The sequence below is a fragment of the Saccopteryx bilineata genome, chromosome 4 (genome assembly GCF_036850765.1).
Source record: "Saccopteryx bilineata isolate mSacBil1 chromosome 4, mSacBil1_pri_phased_curated, whole genome shotgun sequence".
NCBI lineage: Eukaryota > Metazoa > Chordata > Mammalia > Chiroptera > Emballonuridae > Saccopteryx > Saccopteryx bilineata.
Genome location: NC_089493.1, coordinates 152,554,996 through 152,575,920, shown reverse-complemented (window position 1 = coordinate 152,575,920; position 20,925 = coordinate 152,554,996). Strand labels below are relative to the sequence as shown.

General features: G+C 40.8%; 1 protein-coding gene across 1 annotated transcript in view; it reads left to right on the top strand.

The window, feature by feature from the left end:
- Window positions 1–537: 537 nt before the first annotated feature.
- CHSY3 (chondroitin sulfate synthase 3) overlaps window positions 538–20,925 on the top strand; it is a 416,869-nt gene continuing 396,481 nt past the window's right edge. Inside the window, exons 1-2 of the mRNA XM_066272245.1 lie at window positions 538–1,687; window positions 3,673–3,956. Coding sequence (XP_066128342.1) covers window positions 883–1,687; window positions 3,673–3,956 — 1,089 coding nt within the window. The 5' untranslated portion in view covers window positions 538–882. The remainder of the gene's footprint in view (window positions 1,688–3,672; window positions 3,957–20,925) is intronic.

Sequence of the window (20,925 nt, the reverse complement as noted above, 5' to 3'; positions counted from 1 at the left end):
GCGGGCGGACCTGGGCGTGGCGGATTGAGAAAGGGTGACGTCGGGACTTAACGGGCCGTGGGCCGTGGGTGGGGTGGGGAGGGAGACACGGGAGCGAGCCGGGGACTCAGGGTCCCGCGCCCCGCCGATGAGGTCTACGGAGACTTTGCGCCTGGAGGAGGGCACTGGGTCCCCCGGGCGCGGGTGGCGCGAGGCGACCGGAGGGGCGGGACGGGACGGGAAACGGGACGGAGAGCAAGGGCCTTGGGAGGAGGGACGACGGGGCGTCGGCGCTAGGAGCTGGAGGCGGCCCGATGGGGATCGTTTCCTTCCGGAGGGGAGGCCAGTGCTGGACCCAGGCTCGGACGCGGGGCGTCTGAGGCGGAGGAGGACGGGGAATACCGCGGCCCACGCTGCGCCCGCCCCGCCCCGCCCCGGGCTGCCAGCGGCGGTGTTTGTGGCTCCTCCTCCGGGCCAGTCCGGAGCCAGGCCGCGGGGGGGAGCTGGGGGCGGGGAGCGAGGACGGGGGCTCGGGAAGGAGGAGGGAGGGACGAGGCGCGCCAGTGACAGGGTGGCAGCCCAGGAGCAGACGCGTAGCCGCTGTCGCCGCTCCACCACCTCCTCCTCCTGCAGCTCCTCTCGCTACCGCCGCCGCCAGAAGTTTCACTCCCGACCCTCTCGCAGAAGCCACCAACCCAGAGCGGAGTGGGGAGCGTGCCCGGCAGCTGCAGCCCGTAGCGGGCTAGGCGCCGGGTGCGCTGGGAGTCCGAGCCGGCGTCGGCGCCTGGGCGGCGAGCAGCGGTGGGGCTAGGGGCGCGGAGGTGCAGAAGGGGCGGGTGTGAGCTGGCGGACTCGCGCTCAGCGCCGCAGTTGCTCCGCTAGCGTCGGCGTTGGGCCTCCGCGATGGCCGTGCGCTCCCGCCGCGCGTGGATGAGCGTGGTATTAGGGCTGGTGCTGGGATTCACCGCTGCGTCCTGGCTCATAGCCCCCAGAGTAGCCGAGCTGAGCGAGAGGAAGAGACGCAGCTCCAGTCTCTGCGCTTACTACGGTCGCTCGGCCGCTGGCCTCGGCGCACAGCAGCCGCTCCCCCAACCTCAGCCCCGGCTGCGGCCAGAGCAGTCACCGCCCCCCGCGCGCCAGGAGCTCCAGGGGCCGCAGCTGCCTGAGCCAGCAGCTAGGGTAACCAGTTTTCGGAGCAGCCCTTGGCAGCAGCCACCTCTGCTGCAGCAGCAGCGGCGACGAGGACGCGAGCCCGAAGGTGCGACGGGGCTTCCCGGCGCCGCCGTAGCGGAGGGAGAACCGGAGAAGGAGGACGGGGGCGCCGCCGGGAAGCGGAGAGGTGGCCCACCGAGGAGTAGCCACAACGGCAGCGGGGACGGGGGCGCCACCGCCGCGAGCTCTCGATCGCGAGATTTCCTGTACGTGGGGGTGATGACCGCGCAGAAGTACCTGGGCAGCCGCGCGCTAGCGGCTCAGCGGACCTGGGCGCGCTTCATCCCCGGCCGCGTGGAGTTCTTTTCCAGCCAGCAGTCCCCCAACACCAGGCTTGGTCATCCCCTGCCACCCCTGCCTGTCATCGAGCTGCCGGGGGTGGACGACTCCTACCCTCCCCAGAAGAAGTCCTTCATGATGATCAAATACATGCATGACCACTATCTAGACAAGTATGAGTGGTTCATGCGCGCCGACGACGATGTCTACATCAAAGGTGACCTCTCAGCGCCGGCTGACCTGCCTACCCTCCTCCCTTTTCTGCATCCAGCCCCGACCCCCTGCCCAGTCCCTGTTTCTCCGCCTGCACGTGCTCCGGGCTCCTGCAGCCCCCAGCCCGCCATCCCCACCTCGCGCATCCGCCCACCATCCCTTGTCTGTTCCTCCTCTCCTGCGGTTTGAACTCTCCTCACATCTGCCTGGCTTTATCCGCCTCCCTCACACTTGCTTTCTCGCTTCCGCCAGCGCTTAACCCTACTCTTTACGGTGAGGGAGAGGTGAGGACCTGGACTTTAGGATTCAACCAAAGGCTATTCCCACTCTGCCTTGCTCTGAAAGCCCGGGGTGGTGGCCAGGTTCCCAAATCGGCCCAGAGGGGCGTGTTCCCAGTGGAGGAAGGGAAGATCCAGGATGCGGGCGGGAGCCTGTGGGGAGATCGTTGTTCTTGCTTTGTTTCCCTACCTTTTTTTTAAACCTGGATCGAGCGCAGTTTCGGAGGACTCATCTTCCCTGTGTCGGACCCTGCTCAGGGCGTTGCCTTCTCTCTCGCACGACTTGCCGTGCACTGGGAGCCTTTGAGCATCCCCAGCATCCCTCGCGCTGCTTCTTCCAGCCACTACAGTGTAGCACCAAGCTGCCCCACTCCCCGCCACACCTCAGTAAAATCCCCAGGCGATGGGTGTATTGTCACATTTGGTGGTGAGAAGAGGACTGTGTCCGCGAGTTATCCAGACCCTAGGAGCTTCAACCTGTGCTAGCACACACCAGTATGGATCTTTTCTAGTCCATCGTGGTGTCTGCGGCGATAAGCGGGGGCTGGAAGTATTCTAAACCAGGCGCAGCCACAGCATGAGAAAACTTTGTCACTTTTTTAAAGAGGTCCGATCTTTCACTCCGAGTGTGGGTGGCTCTGGCCAGAGATTCCTAAACTTAGCAGAGAGTTCATAAGAGCTGGAATAAATCTTACCAGTCCAGCCTATTGCGGGAATGGACAGGGACACAGGGAAGTAGAAACGCTGTAGGGAACGGAGGTCCCCTGTGCGTCCCACGTTTCCTGCTTGGACAAAGGGGAGCAGCCCTGCTTTAGTTTCTGCCTCTTACTCGTACCATCATTGCTTTCCCCTTGTCCAAGTAGTAGGAAAAACAGGATTCAAGGAAAAACAGACATTTCTCTTCATGCTTTGAAAGATTGACCTTCAAATCATTGAAATGCCATATTCCTTCCATGTCTGTTAAGAATGAAATGCATTTTGTATTAAGGACCCAATAATAGCTGAAGCTCATTGAGATCCAAGGGGCGTGGCATGAGATCAAGATAATGACTGCAGATGCTGTGCTCATCAAAAATGATAGTAAAGGTGCTGACTGGGAATATAAGAAGGTGACTACTTATTCCAGTGTATTATTTTGTAGAGGACCAAATGTTTTTGAACTGTGTTGGTTACTTTTAAATTGTTTTTCCTGATAAACTCCCAATCTATAAGTATTCCAATTTTATCCTTTAATTTAAATGTTTATTTTTTTCTAAAAGTGTGCTTTCCAAAGTTCCAAAGTTAAATTTCAAGGCAAGTTAAGGACAGAACACTAAACTAAATTGTCAGGAAAAAAATAATTTTTGGATATTAACATTGTCAATCGATGCTAAAATCAATATTTAATATTTCTGGTAATTTTATCATTATTTCAAAAGTGTTAAGAAACCTTTTTATTCTCATTATTTCACCTTTAAAAATCTGATGATTGTTAGACTTATTAAGGTTTTTCAGTGACTTTGGCTAGAAGGTTGATAAGAATTTTATTAATTCAATAAAGAACTATAAATTAGTTTTTTTTTAAACAAAATATTCAGAAAGGTTTCTTTTTTAATTGTATAAGACTTATGGGGAGTTTATACATAATACACCATATTGGAAGTTCTGTCCATTTGTACATATACATGATTATGAAATTAGGAAAAAGTGATTGTTGCCTTTCTCTCTGTAGGTGACAAGTTAGAAGAGTTTCTTCGATCACTGAATAGCAGCAAGCCCCTCTACCTGGGCCAGACGGGCCTGGGGAATATTGAAGAACTTGGAAAGCTGGGCCTGGGGCCTGGGGAGAACTTCTGTATGGGCGGACCTGGCATGATCTTCAGTCGAGAGGTTCTCAGGAGGATGGTGCCACATATTGGTGAGTGCCTCGGAGAAATGTACACAACACATGAAGACGTGGAAGTAGGAAGATGTGTTCGACGGTTTGGTGGGACTCAGTGTGTCTGGTCTTATGAGGTAAGATGAGCTGTGATGCAACTGTTCAGCTATGAGAGGTGTGTGCCACTTTATAGTCCGGGCAGTGATTCTGTTATTCTCTCTGTATCTTTGCATTTGCTTGAAAATGATAGCAGCAGCTGGCTGTGGACACAGGTGATTGTGGAACATACTTTTCTGTTAGAGCTAAGGCCTGAGTCTTTCTCATTAGCGTGACCACCTGAACCTTAATCAGCAGTCTAGAATTCTGCTCACATCTCTGAAAGATGCTCTCCCTTTTTACCTCCTTTAGTGGTGTTTATATATGTGTGTATCCATTTCCTATCTCTAAAAGAGGACAGATTCTCTTGGGCTGTGGGTTTTAGCATTTGGTACATTGTTGTTTTGGTCAGGTATGTAATTGCATTTTTTTTCAAAAAGTTAAAAATTTGAAGATTCTTTAAAGATTTTCACGTGAAAATTTAACATGTATTTTTTAAAACATAGGAAAAGTTAACTCATGATATATCACTTGTGATAAATAGATTCACAACATTTTAAAAGAAACGAATGATCTAAAAAACCAGAAGTAGTTCTGAAGGTGTTACATAACTGCTTGATATTTTGATTGGTTCCCTAGAGGTTGTTTATGTCTGCCCTCATTCTGTTTTCTGACCAGCAACTGTTAAATAATCTGAATCATGAACTGTTGTTTAATTTTGCTGTAATTAGTTTATAAAATACTTTGAGGTTTTTTCTTCAGAAATTAAGTAAAATACAATAGAAAAAAATAGTTTTCCTAAAAGCTAATCTTAGTAAAAATTGATTTAATACTGAGTGTATTGCAGTTTTTAATACAGTTTGGTTTTCAAGTATTTGGAGTTTAATATACTACTCACAAAAATTAGGGGATATTTCAAAATGAATATGAAGTGATAAAATATCTCCTAATTTCTGTGAGCAGTATATATCTTAGCTACCCAGTACACTCCTTTTATTTAGTAAATGATAACTTAGCTCATTTACTTTTCAGATTTTCATGTCCTTTAGTATAGAAGAAACATTTTATGAAAATATACATGGGTGGGCAAAAGTAAGTTTACAGTTGTAACACAAATAGTGCAATAAGTAATACACAATAATAGAAGAATGAATTGTTTTGCATACTTACAGCTGCAAATCTGCTTTTGTCCACAGCTGCATTACCTGTGAAGTCATTATACCCCAAGATACCATACTCCCATTCATTTTTCTTTTAGAAGTTTAATCCCACTTTTGTAAATTTTGCTTTGTCTTTCTGTTTTGTGGTATTTACACTGGGGGGGTAGTTCTTATATTTATCACAGAAAGTAAAAATTATTTGATAACTAGTTATTTGAATTATATACTGTGCAAACTTAAAATTATTACATAACCTAATTTGATAAGAAAAATAGTAATTTTTATTTTATACAGTTGTGTTAGCACTACCTTTTAGAATAAAAATTTATGAAAGTTATAGTTTATGTAAGTTACAGTTTAAAAGTAGGTAATTTAGAATAAACATGATGAGAAAAGATTGTGTTTTGCTGTTTAATATAAAACTAACTGGAGGGCAAAAAAAATATTCAATATAGAAAACACATCCAGTGGATTTTGTTTACAAGTGGATTTTGTTCTGCAGACTTACTTTATATGGATCAGTAAAAAATCATATATATTTAAAAATGAAGATGGAAAATTATTGCTTTATTTGATACTTTGTTGCCTTAACATCACATATGAAGTTTTAACAAACCTTTTAAGTGTTAACTCCCTTCAACTCTTTGTTGATTCTGTTATAAAGTTACAGTCCTTACAAAGCGGTCTACCCATTCATGTTCTGAGAGAGTGAAAAATGCTCAAGTGACCTACATGCTCAAGAATTGATTTAATATTTTATTTATAATATAGGCATTTGTTCTGGTTAAAGTGAAGAGGAGTTATCATATCATAGATGTGTATCCTCTCTTTTGGGATAGTGGAACCTTAGATCTTAATTCATCAATTGATGTAAAAGAAGAGACAAGGGACTCCCAAGTCTTACAGGATGTAACTTTATGATCACTATGTTTTTATTACTTTTTCACAATACATTTGAATTTTAGACTGATACTATAAAAGTAATTTCTACAGGCCCTGGCCGGTTGGCTCAGCGGTAGAGCGTCGGCCTGGCATGCAGGGGACCCGGGTTTGATTCCCGGCCAGGGCACATAGGAGAAGCGCCCATTTGCTTCTCTACCCCCCCCCCCCTTCCTCTCTGTCTCTCTCTCTTCCCCTCCCGCAGCCAAGGCTCCATTGGAGCAAAGATGGCCTGGGCGCTGGGGATGGCTCCTTGGCCTCTGCCCCAGGCGCTAGAGTGGCTCTGGTCGCAACAGAGCGACACCCTGGAGGGGCAGAGCATCACCCCTGGTGGGCGTGCGGGGTGGATCCCGGTCAGGCGCATGCGGGAGTCTATCTGTCTCTCCCCGTTTCCAGCTTCAGAAAAATACAAAAAAAAAAAAAAAAAGTAATTTCTACATTTTTTTCCTGGCAATAGAAAATATTGTTTTCTAAAGGAAGGCTGTTTAAGAATGTTGACTTTATTTTGTTAAGCAGTTATATAGAAGTTAATTTGTTTTGGAATTTCACTCTTTAAAGCAGGGGTCCCCAAACTACGGCTCATGGGCTGCATGCGGCCCCCTGAGGCCATTTATTCGGCCCCTGCCACACTTCCAGAAGGGGCACCTCTTTCATTGGTGGTCAGTGAGAGGAGCACATTGACCATCTCATTAGCCAAAAGCAGGCCCATAGTTACCATTGAAATACTGATCAGTTTGTTGATTTAAATTTACTTGTTCTTTATTTTAAATATTGTATTTGTTCCTGTTTTGTTTTTTTACTTTAAAATAAGATATGTGCAGGGTGCATAGGGATTTGTTCATAGTTTTTTTTTTATAGTCTGGCCCTCCAACAGTCTGAGGGACAGTGAACTAGCCCCCTGTGTAAAAAGTTTGGGGACCCCTGCTTTAAAGGATCAACTTAAACAATATTTATTTTACAGGAGGCATTAATTTAATCCTAATACAAAGTCTCAACATCTTCTTTAAAAGAATGATGGAAAATTTTAATACCAAGGAATATAATAAACAGCATCTATTAATAAATTTAGCAAAGATATATATACAATTAAATTGTATCAAGCATTTTAATATTAGGGTGTGTTCTGTGTTTTAAGAGACACTTGAGTAGGTCAGTTGGGGCACAGCCAAACTAAGGCTTTCTGGTTTAGATTTTAGGTTAGTTGAATTGATGTCCACATTTTCTAATGTTCACATTATAATGGAAAAACTTATCTATTCCATTCTGGGTTGGCAGTATGAATAAAGGTGAGATTTCACATCTGGTAATAGAATAAGTTATAAAATTGATCGGTAATTTTGTTTCTATATTTGTTTTAAAAGAACTATCTGCCTGACCTGTGGTGGCGCAGTGGATAAAGTGTCGACCTGGAAATGCTGAGGTCGCCGGTTCGAAACCCTGGGCTTCCCTGGTCAAGGCACATATGGGAGTTGATGCTTCCAGCTCCTCCCCCCTTCTCTCTCTCTGTCTCTCTCTCCTCTCCCTCTCTCTCCTTTCTATAAATGAATAAATAAAATAATAAAATAAATTTAAAAAAATATTTAAAAAAAAAACTATCTGTGACAGAACTTTCTTAAAATTTTGAATTTCTTTCATCTATATCTTCATGGATTTCATAATTTTTTTTGGCTTTATCTTTTAATAAAAATTCTTGCCAAGTTAACAGTGCTGTACAGACACAGGTTCATGATCTGAGTTTGAATAGCTGAACTATTCATGATAGAATTATATCTTTTAAAAAATGATGAACAGCCTTGCAGATCTCATAGGAAGAGAATAGGATAAAAATATTAAACTATATAGCTTACATAGCTTTTATTATAGCAGTATTCTTTACTGTTCAGTTGAAGTCTGCTTTTTCTGTGTTATATCTACAATTAAGCACAGTCTTGAGAGAGAGAGAGAGAGGGTGAAGGGAATATAAACTTGAATTTGGACTTGAATCACCACTCCGCTATTTATTAGTTTCATTGTCTTTTGTAAGTTACTTCTTTGAGCCTTGTTTAACTGAACTAAAAGTGGAAATTCTAACATGTTTACCTTGTAGACTTTAGAGATTAAGTTAAATGGTGAAATGATCCATGTGAAACCCTTTGTATAGTGTCTGGCACATAGTAAATTGTCAGCAGCTGATGTTAGCTATTGTTACAAGGCTGAACAGGTCATGTACTAGATTATATATAACATGAATTCATTCATTCATCTATAGCAAACAAGTCAGACTATAAATAATTTTTTCATTTAAAGATTCAAGTTTAAGGTTTTTTTGGCAAAGAAACCAATAATTTTCAGTATTTTAGAAGTATGAGGAGTCCATTATTATAAAGTATGGAAGACTTTAAACCATTCATTACAAATATTTGTTTCATTCTTTGAACATCATATTAAATAACTGATCTTAAGACAGTGTGGAAAATATTATTCAACAAGTGATTATTTAATATACATAATTAAGCAGTCAAACAGATATACATTAGAGTCAAACTCTATAATACATTAAAAATTATTACTGTATAGATATCTAGATCAGTTGCCAAAACAATACACCTTTTCTGAGTTTCTCTAGAATTTTCAGTAGGAAAAGAAGTCAGTAGTATCCCATTCTGCAGTCAGCTCACAGGAGCTTGCCTCTCAAGGCAGCTGGAAGCTGCTCTGGAAGTTCCTCTGGTTCTTTAGGAAATGAAGTACCCCTATTGTTCTCCCTGTAATGTCTTGGTGGTCTGCAAAAACTTGTCTTTCCTGTAAGCCTCTTGCTCTGCTTCCTTCTCTGCCGTTCCAACCGCTTTTTCTTGTTTCCTCTGTCTTTAATGATTAAATAGCACTGCTTTTCACCTGGTTCTCGGTAAATTAATGTGCGCATGACAGAGTTAATCCTGATATTCCAAGAGCTCACAGGATGTGCACCTAGAGCACCTTAGGGCCGGGAATAGCCTGACCTCTTCAGAATAAAGAGGCCTTTGGTTGCTGGTTCTCTGTGGGCCTGAGACCATTGTAGAGGCGGCACTGAAATTCTCCCATTTCCACCTGGAGGTAGAAACAACTAGTTTTCTTTTTTTTTTTTTTTTTTTTTTTAATTTTTTCCATTTTTTAAATTCATTTTATTTTTTTTAGAAAGGAGAGAGAGGAGAGAGACAGAGAGAGGGGGGGAGGATCAGAAAGCATCAACTCCCATATGTGCCTTGACCAGGCAAGCCCAGGGTTTTGAACCGGCAACCTCAGCATTTCCAGGTCGAAGTTTTATCCACTGCGCCACCACAGGTCAGGCGAAACAACTAGTTTTCAAGAATATATGGCAGCTGTTAATCCACGAATTTAGCAGACTGTTATACTCATTTATACTTTAATTTGTATCAGTGAAAATTACTAAATATCTGTGAAAAATTATTCTATTCACTTTGTATTTGAATCTATTGGCACCTACTGTTGGCTAAGCTCACATTTTTGGTTGAGCTCTGTCTTGGCTACTGTTCTTCTAGTTATCTGAGATATAATCTGGCAGCTTGGGAGGCTGCATATGGTGCTTAAACATTGTTTGGCAGGCACATGGAGTGTTTTAAGGTTTTTCTTTTTCTTTTTGATGACTTTAGCAGTCTTCAGCCCTCTCATGTCCTGTTGTTGTCCACAAGGCTCTTCTTGCATGTTTATTTTAACTCCTTGTATGTTTAATTCTGTGGATTTATTTTTAGTTCTGGTAGGCATAAGAATCTTGATATTTTGAACCAGATAATCCACATGTTGCAAATTTCATTAAAATATTCTTTAGAAAATGAAGTGATTTTTCCAGTGAGAATGACATGTGTATTTTAAATAATTTACAGAAGAAATAATATTTTTTCAAATTTGGCTGTTAGAATCATAGGTCATATAATACAGTTATACTTTCTTTTTTATAGGTATGTTTTTACTAAGTACCTACTGAGTCCCCAGTGTTAAAAACTGTTTATATAATTTATTGCCAGCCTCTGTCTTAGCAGAATTGGAAGTTCTGGTTATTATTATTATTATTTTTTGGATCACTTATATTGAGGCATTAAAATAATTTTAATTTTTTTTAAAATTTTTTTAAAATTTATTCATTTTAGAGAGGAGAGGGAGAGACAGAGAGAGAGAGAGAGAGAGAGAGAGAGAGAGAGAGAGAGGAGACAGAGAGAGAGAAAGGGGGAGGAGCTGGAAGCATCAACTCCCATATGTGCCTTGACCAGGCGACCTCAGCATTTCCAGGTCGAGGCTTTATCCACTGCGCCACCACAGGTCAGGCCTAAAATAATTTTAATTTTAATGATTTTTTTCTCATTAGGGAGTTTTGCATTTCATCTATCTAAGAGTCATTTTCAAAATAGTTTAATTTTTTTTTTTTTTTTTTGTATTTTTCTGAAGCTGGAAACGGGGAGAGACAGTCAGATAGACTCCCGCATGCGCCCGACCGGGATCCCAGCACGCCCACCAGGGGGGACGCTCTGCCCCTCGGGGGCGTCGCTCTGTTGCGATCAGAGCCACTCTAGCGCCTGGGGCAGAGGCCAAGGAGCCATCCCCAGCTCACGGGCCATCTTTGCTCCAATGGAGCCTCACTGCGGGAGGGGAAGAGAGAGACAGAGAGGAAGGAGAGGGGGAGGGGTGGAGAAGCAGTTGGGCGCTTCTCCTGTGTGCCCTGGCCGGGAATCGAACCCGGGACTTCCGCACGCCAGGCCAACGCTCTACCACTGAGCCAACTGGCCAGGGCAAAATAGTTTAATTTATCTTTTTACGGTTTCTAGTTAACCAGAGCAACAGAATATCTGTATTTCTTTGTTGCCTCAAAGAAAACATAGCCCTATGCTGATAAAAAAACATTTCTCTACAGGTTGAAGGAACCATTCCTTTTCTGCTATAGGAAATAAAATTGCGTTCCGAGCTGAAGGAGAAACATGGTATGGTTTTTCCATACTTTGTAGTCTTAGCTCATTTTCATGGTTGGCAACTGCCTTTGCCCCTGGATCAAAACAATGCACCCTTTCCAAGAAGCTGATTTCCAATAGTTGTGGATAATGTTAAGTTTGGACGATGTTTTATGCAATTTAAAATAAACTACATGATAACATAAACATTCATGTTAGTTTAAAAATCTTGGATGCTATTCCTCTTTAATTGAGCTTAAGGATTCTAATTCCCTGAAAAAATTCCAAGTCAATTTTCTACATCCACTTTCTTTGTCTTGGTCTTTAAAAAGCTGTTTTGAGAAACAGTTATTTCAGTATCTTTTCCATCTAGTGAATTAGTGCTCAACATACAAAGCAGTCAGTTCTATCATATAAGTGTACTACATATTGCTTTGATTAGAGCATGTTGTTTCTTTTGCACAAAGGTATACATTTTAATAAGGTATTTGAGCTAAACAAACTTCATTGAAATGCAAAACATCAGTGTCAAATCATGAGTCATTATTTGATATCAATGAACCATAGGAAAACCTAAGTGAACTGAAATATTGTGAGTTGCAGTTTCTCAGAATTCTGATCTCTTCATTTACTGTCTTATTAAAAATACTCTCTAGTTAAGGCTTAACTACATGCAAATCAGGCTGAGTCATGAGATAACATTTGATGTTACCCTTTCTCACAAAAGTGTTGGACTTTTACAGTATAATAAGTGTGTTACAAGTTTCTAAATTAACTGAATAAAAAATATATTTAAAAAATTCAGCAGCCACAGTTTTGGAACTAATTAATGAAAGAAATGTCTGTCTTAATTTTTTGAGATTGTGAAATCTTTACTCATCATTTATAATTTTGAAAGTCATGTCCCTTAGTACTTATATAGTCAGTGGTGTCTGAAATTTTCATTTTCCCTTTCAGTTGCATTTATTTTTACTGTAGAACTATTTATTTATAGAGTATTAGTACCTCAAAATGAGATGTTTAAAGAAGTATATATACTAATTAAAGTAACATACAATAAAATAAAATTAAAATGTGAAGAAATAAGGGGAAAAGCATATAAAAATAAGAAAAATATTATAAAAATATTTGTTGGTTTCCTGCTTCCCTGGCATTAAAGAGAACCCTAACTTATCATGATACTGAGACCTGAGAGAGATCTTCCCCAGGGAACAGATGGGCTGTGAGGATGCACATACTAGCGCCATTTCTATGACAAGTGGAATAGCATGATTCTCTTGGGTGTTTCTATCTGCCCCCTCAATATGAACCAGATATGACACAGAGGACAGTTCTGTAGGAGCAGTGCTACTTGGAGATTATGGGCAAGTGCACCCTTGTTTGGTACCTTGCTTGTTTTTTAAAATTTAGAATACTCTTCACGGATGTTCTCACCTAAATGCTTTATACTGGGTTGGCCAATGCCAAATTGAGTTATGCTGTTTTCTGGGGAGAACCCAGAGTGTAGCTGTTTCATCATTGGTTCAAGGATGCCAAAGCTGTGCCTTCCTGAGCCCCTGGGTGGAGGAGCACCCAGGAAGGGGGAGCCTCCAGGGAGGGGGAACCCTCTGAGTAAGGGGAGCACTTGAGAAGGGGAGCCCCCAGGGAGGAGTAGTCAGGCTTCTCAGGAATCTCTTACTTTCATGACTAGTAGAGAATTGGGTTTCTTGTCTTCATCGTCTTTACTTTTTCATTTTAAGTCATGAAGGTTCCAGTTGAAACCTGTGATACCTGTGCTGAATTAAAATCAAATGATTTTTTATCTCAGTTTTCTTAAACAAGCATCTTCCTCTTTATTTGTTTTACTATTTTCTGAAAAGGAGTAAAATAAAGACGTTTAGCAATTTAATTGCCCATTAATATAATTTGTGCCCCCTGGTGGGCAGAGCATCGCCCCTGGTGGGTGTGCCAGGTGGATCCTGGTCAGGCGCATGCGGGAATCTATCTGTCTCTCCCCGTTTCCAGCTTCAGAAAAATACAAAAAAAAAAAAAAAGATTTATGAAATTGTGATCGTTAAATTACAGCAAGACTGTAACTTTGGAAAGTCTGTGGAAAGACTCGCTATAATCAAACAATCTTTGTTAATCAGTATTTGCTCTTCTGACAATATGTTTTATAGTAGTGTTTGTAAATGTTTATTTTCATTGGTTATAAGCATGTAACTGATGACTGGTATTATTATTATGCGCATTTGTTATATATTTGTTGTCATAATATTTATACATTTAATGTAGTAAATTCTGTGTAGAGATTGCCTAACACTTAATCAATTTGAAAAATAATTTAAAATCCATTAGAGTTGATTTGTTTTTCTATTTGAAGAGCATTTAACAGTATATCATAAATTAGTTTTTGAAACTTAAGCAATATAATGAGTGGTAGTATATTAATTAGAATACATAAGTATGTTTATAATATAATTATGACACTTCTATAATAAAACAAAAACTCAAAGCGGATCCTATAAAGGTAGACTTTTTATGAGGACTTATAAGGGCCTAACTTAACTAAAATTTAATTTTCTTTCTTTCTCCTATTTTTTTTAAATTTGTTTTCTAACGGTCATAAACATTTAAATGCTACTATGAGGTTTTATTCCGCCTCAGTTTATTTCTAGTCATTCAGCCACATTGGCCTAATATTCTGCACACATTATGAATTTTGATCACATTTTTCTTGTAAAACTAAATTGCCAGGTTAAGAGAGAAAATATATGTCAATTTTGACACTTCTTAAAAATTTTCAATTACAGTTTACATTGAGTATTGTTTTGTTTCAGGTGTGGAGCATGGTGGTTAGACAGTCATGTACTTTTAAAAGTGTTTCCTCTGATATTTCCCATACTGACCTGGCACCATTTGTAGTTATTACAGTATTATTGACTGTACTCCTTGTGCTGCACCGTACATCCAGCGGCTGTTCTGTAACAACCAATTTATACTTCTCAATCCCTTCTCCTTTTCACCCAGCCCCCCAACCCCCTCTTCTCTGGCAGCCATAAGTCTGTTCTCTATCTATGTGGTGTTTCTATTTTGTTCATATATTCTATTCTTTTAACAAAGGATTACATGAGTAGGTTTTATGTTCATAGGTGCAAAGAACAGCCTAACCAACACCCTCAAATTATCCAAGACTTGTAAACTGTAATCTCATTTGAATTAGACCAAGTTCTATTTTACTAAATTTATTATCTGGAGAATTGCTTGAAACAGTTGTTAATGAGTAATATTGGTTTACTAAATTAGACAGTTGTAAAATGTGTCTGGAAATGATGGAAGAAAGGTTCTATTGCTTTTCAGGGTTATAATAGAGCAGTTATTAGTTTTGTATATAAGTAATGATACTGACAATTCCTGATTATGTAAAATGTTTGTGTTTTTATTTACTTCTTTTATTTACTGTATTTTTCGCTCCATAAGACGCACTCTCCCTCCCACCCCCCAAAGTGGAGAGGAAAATACGATATTTTATTAAAGATTTTAACACACCATTTGGTTCAGAATATTTTTTTTTCTTATTTTCCTCCTTAAAACCCTAGGTGTGTCTTATGGTCAAGTGCATCTTATGGAGCCAAAAATACAATGTTTATTTACTTTTGAGGGAAGGGGGGGGAGAGAGAGAGAGAGAGAGAGAGAGAGAGAGAGAAACAGAGAGGGAAACATCAACTTGTTCCACTGAATTGTGCCATTGATTGCTTCTCATATGTTCCCTGACTGGGGCTTGAACCTGTGACCTTAGGGTTAGAGCTGGTGCCCTCAGGATTGAGCTGTTGGCTTTGGGAATAGCGACCCGGGCTGGAGACCCTGGGCTGGACCTTGGCACTCTAGGCCGTTGCTCCATCCAAAATATTTTTAGGGATTTGAGTGAAGAATTCCTGTTTTTGGCTTTCATTTCTTCACGCTAGTGTTAAATTCCAGTTTACACATATCAGTTTATAGGACAACAAGTTTTCTGGGCAGCCTGTACCACCTCTAGGTCAGTTGAATCAAGAATGATGTTAGTTGCATAGGCTCCTTTTGGCTAGTTTATATAATTTTATCAGTCACAGATTTTGGAATATTAGAAAATTGTGAAGATCTGCCATAATTTTTCCTGTAGTATAGAATTAATTAATATAGCTTGCCCAAATTAAGGTAGGTTTAGGTCTAAGAGATACTTTATTGTAAAAATTGGTGGGTAACGTTGGCATCATTTTTTATCACTGTTTTGATCAGACTTGTTTCTTTAAATGCTGTACTTACTAATGATATAAATTTAGATGAATCTCTGCATCCTTTTAACAGTTAAGGCAGGGGTCTCAAACTCAACTCAGCATGTGGGCCGCAGAGCAAGATCACAGCCGTTCGGCGGGCCGCACTAGGTCTACAAAAGGCAACTGTTATGCAACACTTTTCTCACTGCAGTTGAAAACAAAAAAAAAATCAGTACAACAAGCACAATCGTACATGCAGTTTACTCAGTGTCACAAAACGACCAGAAACTGTAGTTCGCATCACAACTGCTGTTAACTAAGCTAATATCTAGCTAGGATGCTAGAGAAATGAAAAATACAAGTAGGCCCCTAGGCTTACTTAATTTTATCCAAAATATTTTGAACTTCGTGGATTAGTCTGCGGGCCGCACAAAATTGTTCGGCGGGCCGCGACTTTGAGACCCCTGAGTTAAGGTATACAGCCTGTGAAGACAGTAGAAGCCAGAACAGGGACTTACTGTAGTATAAAAAGCGGTGTGGGCAACCTGATCAAATGCTGATCTGTAACTTGGTGTGGTTCATTAAGAATAAATAGTATAAACCCTGGCTGGTGGCTTACTGGATAAAGTATCATCCTGGTACACTGAGGTCGTGGGTTCGATACCCGGTCAGGGCATGTATGAGAAGTAATCAAGTGAGTTCCTACCTAAATGAAACAGCTAAATGGAATAACCAATTGATGCTTTTCTCTCTCTCCCTTCTTCTCTCTCTGTCTCTCTGTCTCTCTCCCTCTCTCCCTCCCCTCCCCCCTTCCTTCTCCCACCTTCTCTCCACCTACTTCTCTCTCAAATCAGTGGAAAAATTAAAAAAGAAAGAATAAATACTATGTAGGAAATCTCTGAAATATCTAGTATTTATGCTTAAGATGAACAATAACGTAAGCATCTAACCTTTCTGAGTGTTTAATAATAGCTATCAAATTGATTTATATTTATATATAGCTATAAAAATAAACTATTTAGCATTAGTTATGTATAAGCAGTGTACTGGACTGTACAGGGGTGTGAACTGGCGTTTCCTTGCCTGTTCTACAAGAGGGCAGCAGGCTCAGCAGTTTAGTAACTTGACCAAGATCACACAGATAGACAGCTGTTAGCATCTGGCTTTGAACTCTCTGGTTTATATAACTCAAAGACCATACTTTTCTTGAAATGTGAATTGACATTCTGCCTAAGGATTTAAAGAATGGCATTTCATTTTTATTTTAAAATTATAGTGTCAGGTTGGAGTAGAAAAGTTCAAGTATATTCAATATGAAGAAATTGGAAAAAAAAGAGGTAGGTGATGAAGGCCAGCCAGTAAAGACCCTGAATGGAGAGCTGCTGTCATCAATTTCAGCATTCTTTCACTAGGTGTGGTTACTTGTTGGAGAGAGACTCTGTCTTTCTGGAAGAGATCTGTGAAGAACGAATGAAAGGGACCAACATTATTACAAGTTTTTCCAGTTCTCAGTAGGTAGGTTTACAGGAAAAATACCTAACAATAAAGTTTTCATTATTAGTAGAAAAAGACAATTGTATATTTTGCTCTACCTTAGGGCAAGAATAAAAATGTCAGCTGTCAGTTTTATCTAAATTGTTTTTCTTTCAGTTGTACTATGTAGGAACAAAATATACTTGGGCATATGTACCACACTAGAATTTCACTTACTGGCATAAACTCTGAAAACTCGGCATTTTACCTTGAAAATGTTCCTTGTTCTTGTAATTAGTTTATGATAGAATGAAGATTTTTCATTTATTGCTCAGTAATACATACACTGAGAGATTTTATAGGAATTGTTAACTATATATATTTAAAAGAGCTAAAACTTTGTAGAAACTTTTATTTGTTTCTAGGAGTGACTTTTACATGGACTTAAACTGTTAATAAATCCTTGTGATAAACGGGCCATTGCCATCTTTGTTAGGTGATTGTAGTAATCTGGCTCAGGCTGAGTGCCAGCCATATGCTTTGCTGTAGATAGAATATGAGAACAAAGATGGTGTTTTGATAACAGGTTTAGTAAGATACAGATATTTCTGGAGTCAAAATGTAAAGTCACACAGTAGAAATATCAGAACATTAGACCATGTCTGAATGAGTGTATTCAAAATACGTAACAAGTATAAGATTCCTGCATTGTTCTAAGCACAGTCTTCTTCCTTTAATTGTTTAGAGTGTAACTAGGGATGAAGATGTCTAAATGCAGTTACTAACAACATGGAAGTGAGCATGGCATTGATGAGTTGTACACAGATAAGCACTACAGATGTTTAAAAGCAGCCATCACTGGGGGAACTGTGAAGTTTGGGTAGGAAGGCTTGGTGGAGAAGTTGATCTTGACTTTGAGGAGTAGATAGGTCAATTCTTCAGGCATGGACTGTGAATTATGCCCTGAGGGCACATGGTCAGCTGGCTCCCCTTCGGTCAGAGGTGTAGAAGAGGCTATCTCAGCACCAAAAGATGGAGCTAGATATTCTATCTGTGTAGGGATGACCATGTCAGTGACTATGTAAGAGCCAACTGTTGGCAAAAAGCAACGCAGAGACTACAGATGAGGGATGATAGACGAACCCGGAAAAATATGAATGAGAATTCTCTTCTACCTGTGTGGATTGAGACGTCTTCTAGCTTCTGGTTAAGGTAAGGCCCTGGAATTCAGGGAACGCTCTGGCCACTCAGTTAACTTAATCTCCTCTTTGCAAACAGCTTTATTCAAATTTTTGTCAAATGTGTCTAAGTCTTTCCAATCCAGTTCATTTTAAATTGCCTCTATCTCAGCCTCCATGATCTTATTACAGCCTGCCTATAGCAACACTTTAGACTCATATATCATCCTAACTGAAGAAATGTGTTTTTTTCATTTTGAGTAATCCACCGAAAACAGCTCCTGTTTAGTTGAAGCTCTGTAAGTAATTTAAAATGTGTATTTGTGACAAATACATCTAGCCTAAAATGTGGCCATATTCTTATTTATTAATGCTGTTCCATCACTGTTTGTACCAGGGGAGGACCTGGCTCTCTGCTTCCTGGGCCCCTGTGGCATGGCAGGGCTTATTTCTTCTAGCACAGCTGTCAAAGAAGGCCTTTGAAAAGAAGACAGTCATTATTTGCAGTCTCCAGTTTTAATTTGGGAAATTATTCAGTGCTTAATAAATTATACCTGAGCTTTTAATGTGTATATTTTTATAATCCTTTTATTGTTTTTATTTGTATTTTTAAAAATTATTTTTTACTAACTTTATATAAGGAAACCAGTTTTTACCAGCTTAATGCTGCAGATATTTAGGTAGATGTGTGTAAAGACATTTTCAAATGATTGTATCAGATCAGAATGTATTTGAATAAAGCAAACAGAACTTGGCCCCGGTGGCTGTTTGTCAGTTTCCCAGATGCATAGGTGAGTAGGCTGTGACTAAGTGGGTGCTCAGTGATATCATCATGGTCCCATGCTCTCACTGTATTTTTGCTCTGTCTTTGCTGAGGGTGTTGGCTTCTGTCTGCACTCGGAGAGATTTTAGGCACTTTTAAATAGCTAATCCTAGTTCCAGGTTGGAAGGGGAAAGACTTCTACTGGCATGAGATTAGTACTAGTTTCAGTGATTTCAGTTCTCCCTCCATATTCGGGGTTGGAAACTGCAGCATATAGCCACCTTTGGCTGCGGGAGAGGTGGGGGAATGGAGCACTCCTGGCTTCAAAAGCAGGAAAAGTGAAGGTGAAGGTACTTGGGAACAGGTATGAATACAGCTAACCTACAGTGTAAAGCAATGGTTGTTAACCTGGTCCCTACCGCCCACTAGTGGGCGTTCCAGCTTTCATGGTGGCAGTAGCGGAGCAACCAAAGTATAAATAAAAAGATAGATTTAACTATAGTAAGTTGTTTTATAAAGATTTATTCTGCCAAATTAGCAAAAATCTGACATAAAGTACTTGGTAAGTAATTATTATATGCTTTAACTTGCTGTAACTCTGCTTTATAAATTTTATAAAGTAAAGTTACTTCCCTACTTTATAAATCACCATTACTGTGGAACTGGTGGATGGTTAGAAAGTTTTACTACTAACAGAGATACAGAAGTGGGCGATAGGTATAGAAAGGTTGACTACCCCTGGTGTAAAGCCAGGGGCCGCTGCTGCCATCATGGCCATTTACACGCAGGTTCACATTTAATCTGGGCAGATGGTAATGAAACTGCGGAGCCTACAACTGGTGGGCCATTACCTTTATTCCTAACTTTCACTTGGCAAGCAAGTAAACACAAACACTGGGCTCCCAAACCCACTCATTCAGTGCTCACAAAGCTACTGATGACACATCCGAGTTTTCCTAGAATCAAAGGCCCCCACCAGACTTAACCCCTCTGGTTCTCCATCTTCCTTCTCTTCTCTGCACAAACTGGCTTCTCCTTCAGCACCCAGTCATTCTCTCCTCCAACCACGTGGCTTCTCTCCCCTGGAACAACATGGTCTCTCTCCCAAAATGGCCTCCTAGCTCCTCCTCTTAAAACTTTTCAGTGTGAAAGTCCTCCCCCAGCACACATTAGCATAACCAGGCCCCTTCTTGAGCATGAAAGCAATCAGCTGTATCACATGAGAGCATCATCATATGAGTAGTGGCCATTTTTAACAATAAGAGTGAGCAAAACCAGAAAATACAGATTTTACAACTCATTTGCCCAACATATGGTATTGGGGTTTCTAGAAAAGCAGACCAACAGAAGTGTAGACACTAAAGGGATTGGTTTACACTGTCGGGGGGCTGGCAAGTCCACAGTCTTTAGGGAAGGCTGGCAGCCTGCAGAGTAGGAGTTGATGTTGCAGCTCAAATCTGAAAGCATTCTGGAGGCAGGATTCCTTTCTTCTTAACATTTTGGGGGCCTTATTTTTTTTTCTTTTAAAGCTTTCACCTGATTGGATGAGGCCCACCCACACTAGGAAGTGTAATTTCCTTTATTCAAACTTTGCTGATTTAAATGTTAACTGCATCTAAAAAATATGTTAATAGCGACAGTAGACGGTTGTTTAACCAAACAGCAGGTGTCACAGTCTAGCCAAGTTAACACATACAATTAACCATCACACCTATATTATATACTAAAGTTTGAACATACCAGTGGTTGAGAACTTTTGCATATTCAAGTCCGGTATTAGCCTTAGTGTGTCAACATATTTATGATTCATGTTTAGTTTGTGTGTATTAAATGCAGTAATTTTTGCTTGACCAGGCCATGGTGCAGTGGATAGAGTGTCGGACTGGGACACATGGTGCAGAGGACCCAGGTTCAAAACCCTGAGGTTGTTGGTTTGAGCGTGGGCTCATCTGGTTTGAGCAAGGCTCATCAGCTTGAGCCCAAGATTGAAGGTGTCACTTGGTCTGCTGTAGCCCCCCTGGTCAAGGTACATATGAGAAAGCAATCAATGAACAACTAAGGTGCCGCAACAAATAATTGATGCTTCTCCTCTCCCTTCCTGTCTATCTGTCCCTATCTGTCCCTCTCTCTGTCTCTGTCTCTCTGTCACAAAATAAGTAAATAAAAATAAATGCAGTAATTTTTCTTTGTATCCCAGAAAACTTTTACGTTAATTCTGAAGTGGAGTTAAAATGTTATACCCATTTCAACAAGGGAAAGGCTTAACAGAAAGGTGTGTTGGGATTGCTTAGGTGGTAAATGACTTACAGTCTTTCAGCCAGTAAGCGTACTTTTGGACCAGGGCATGTTAAG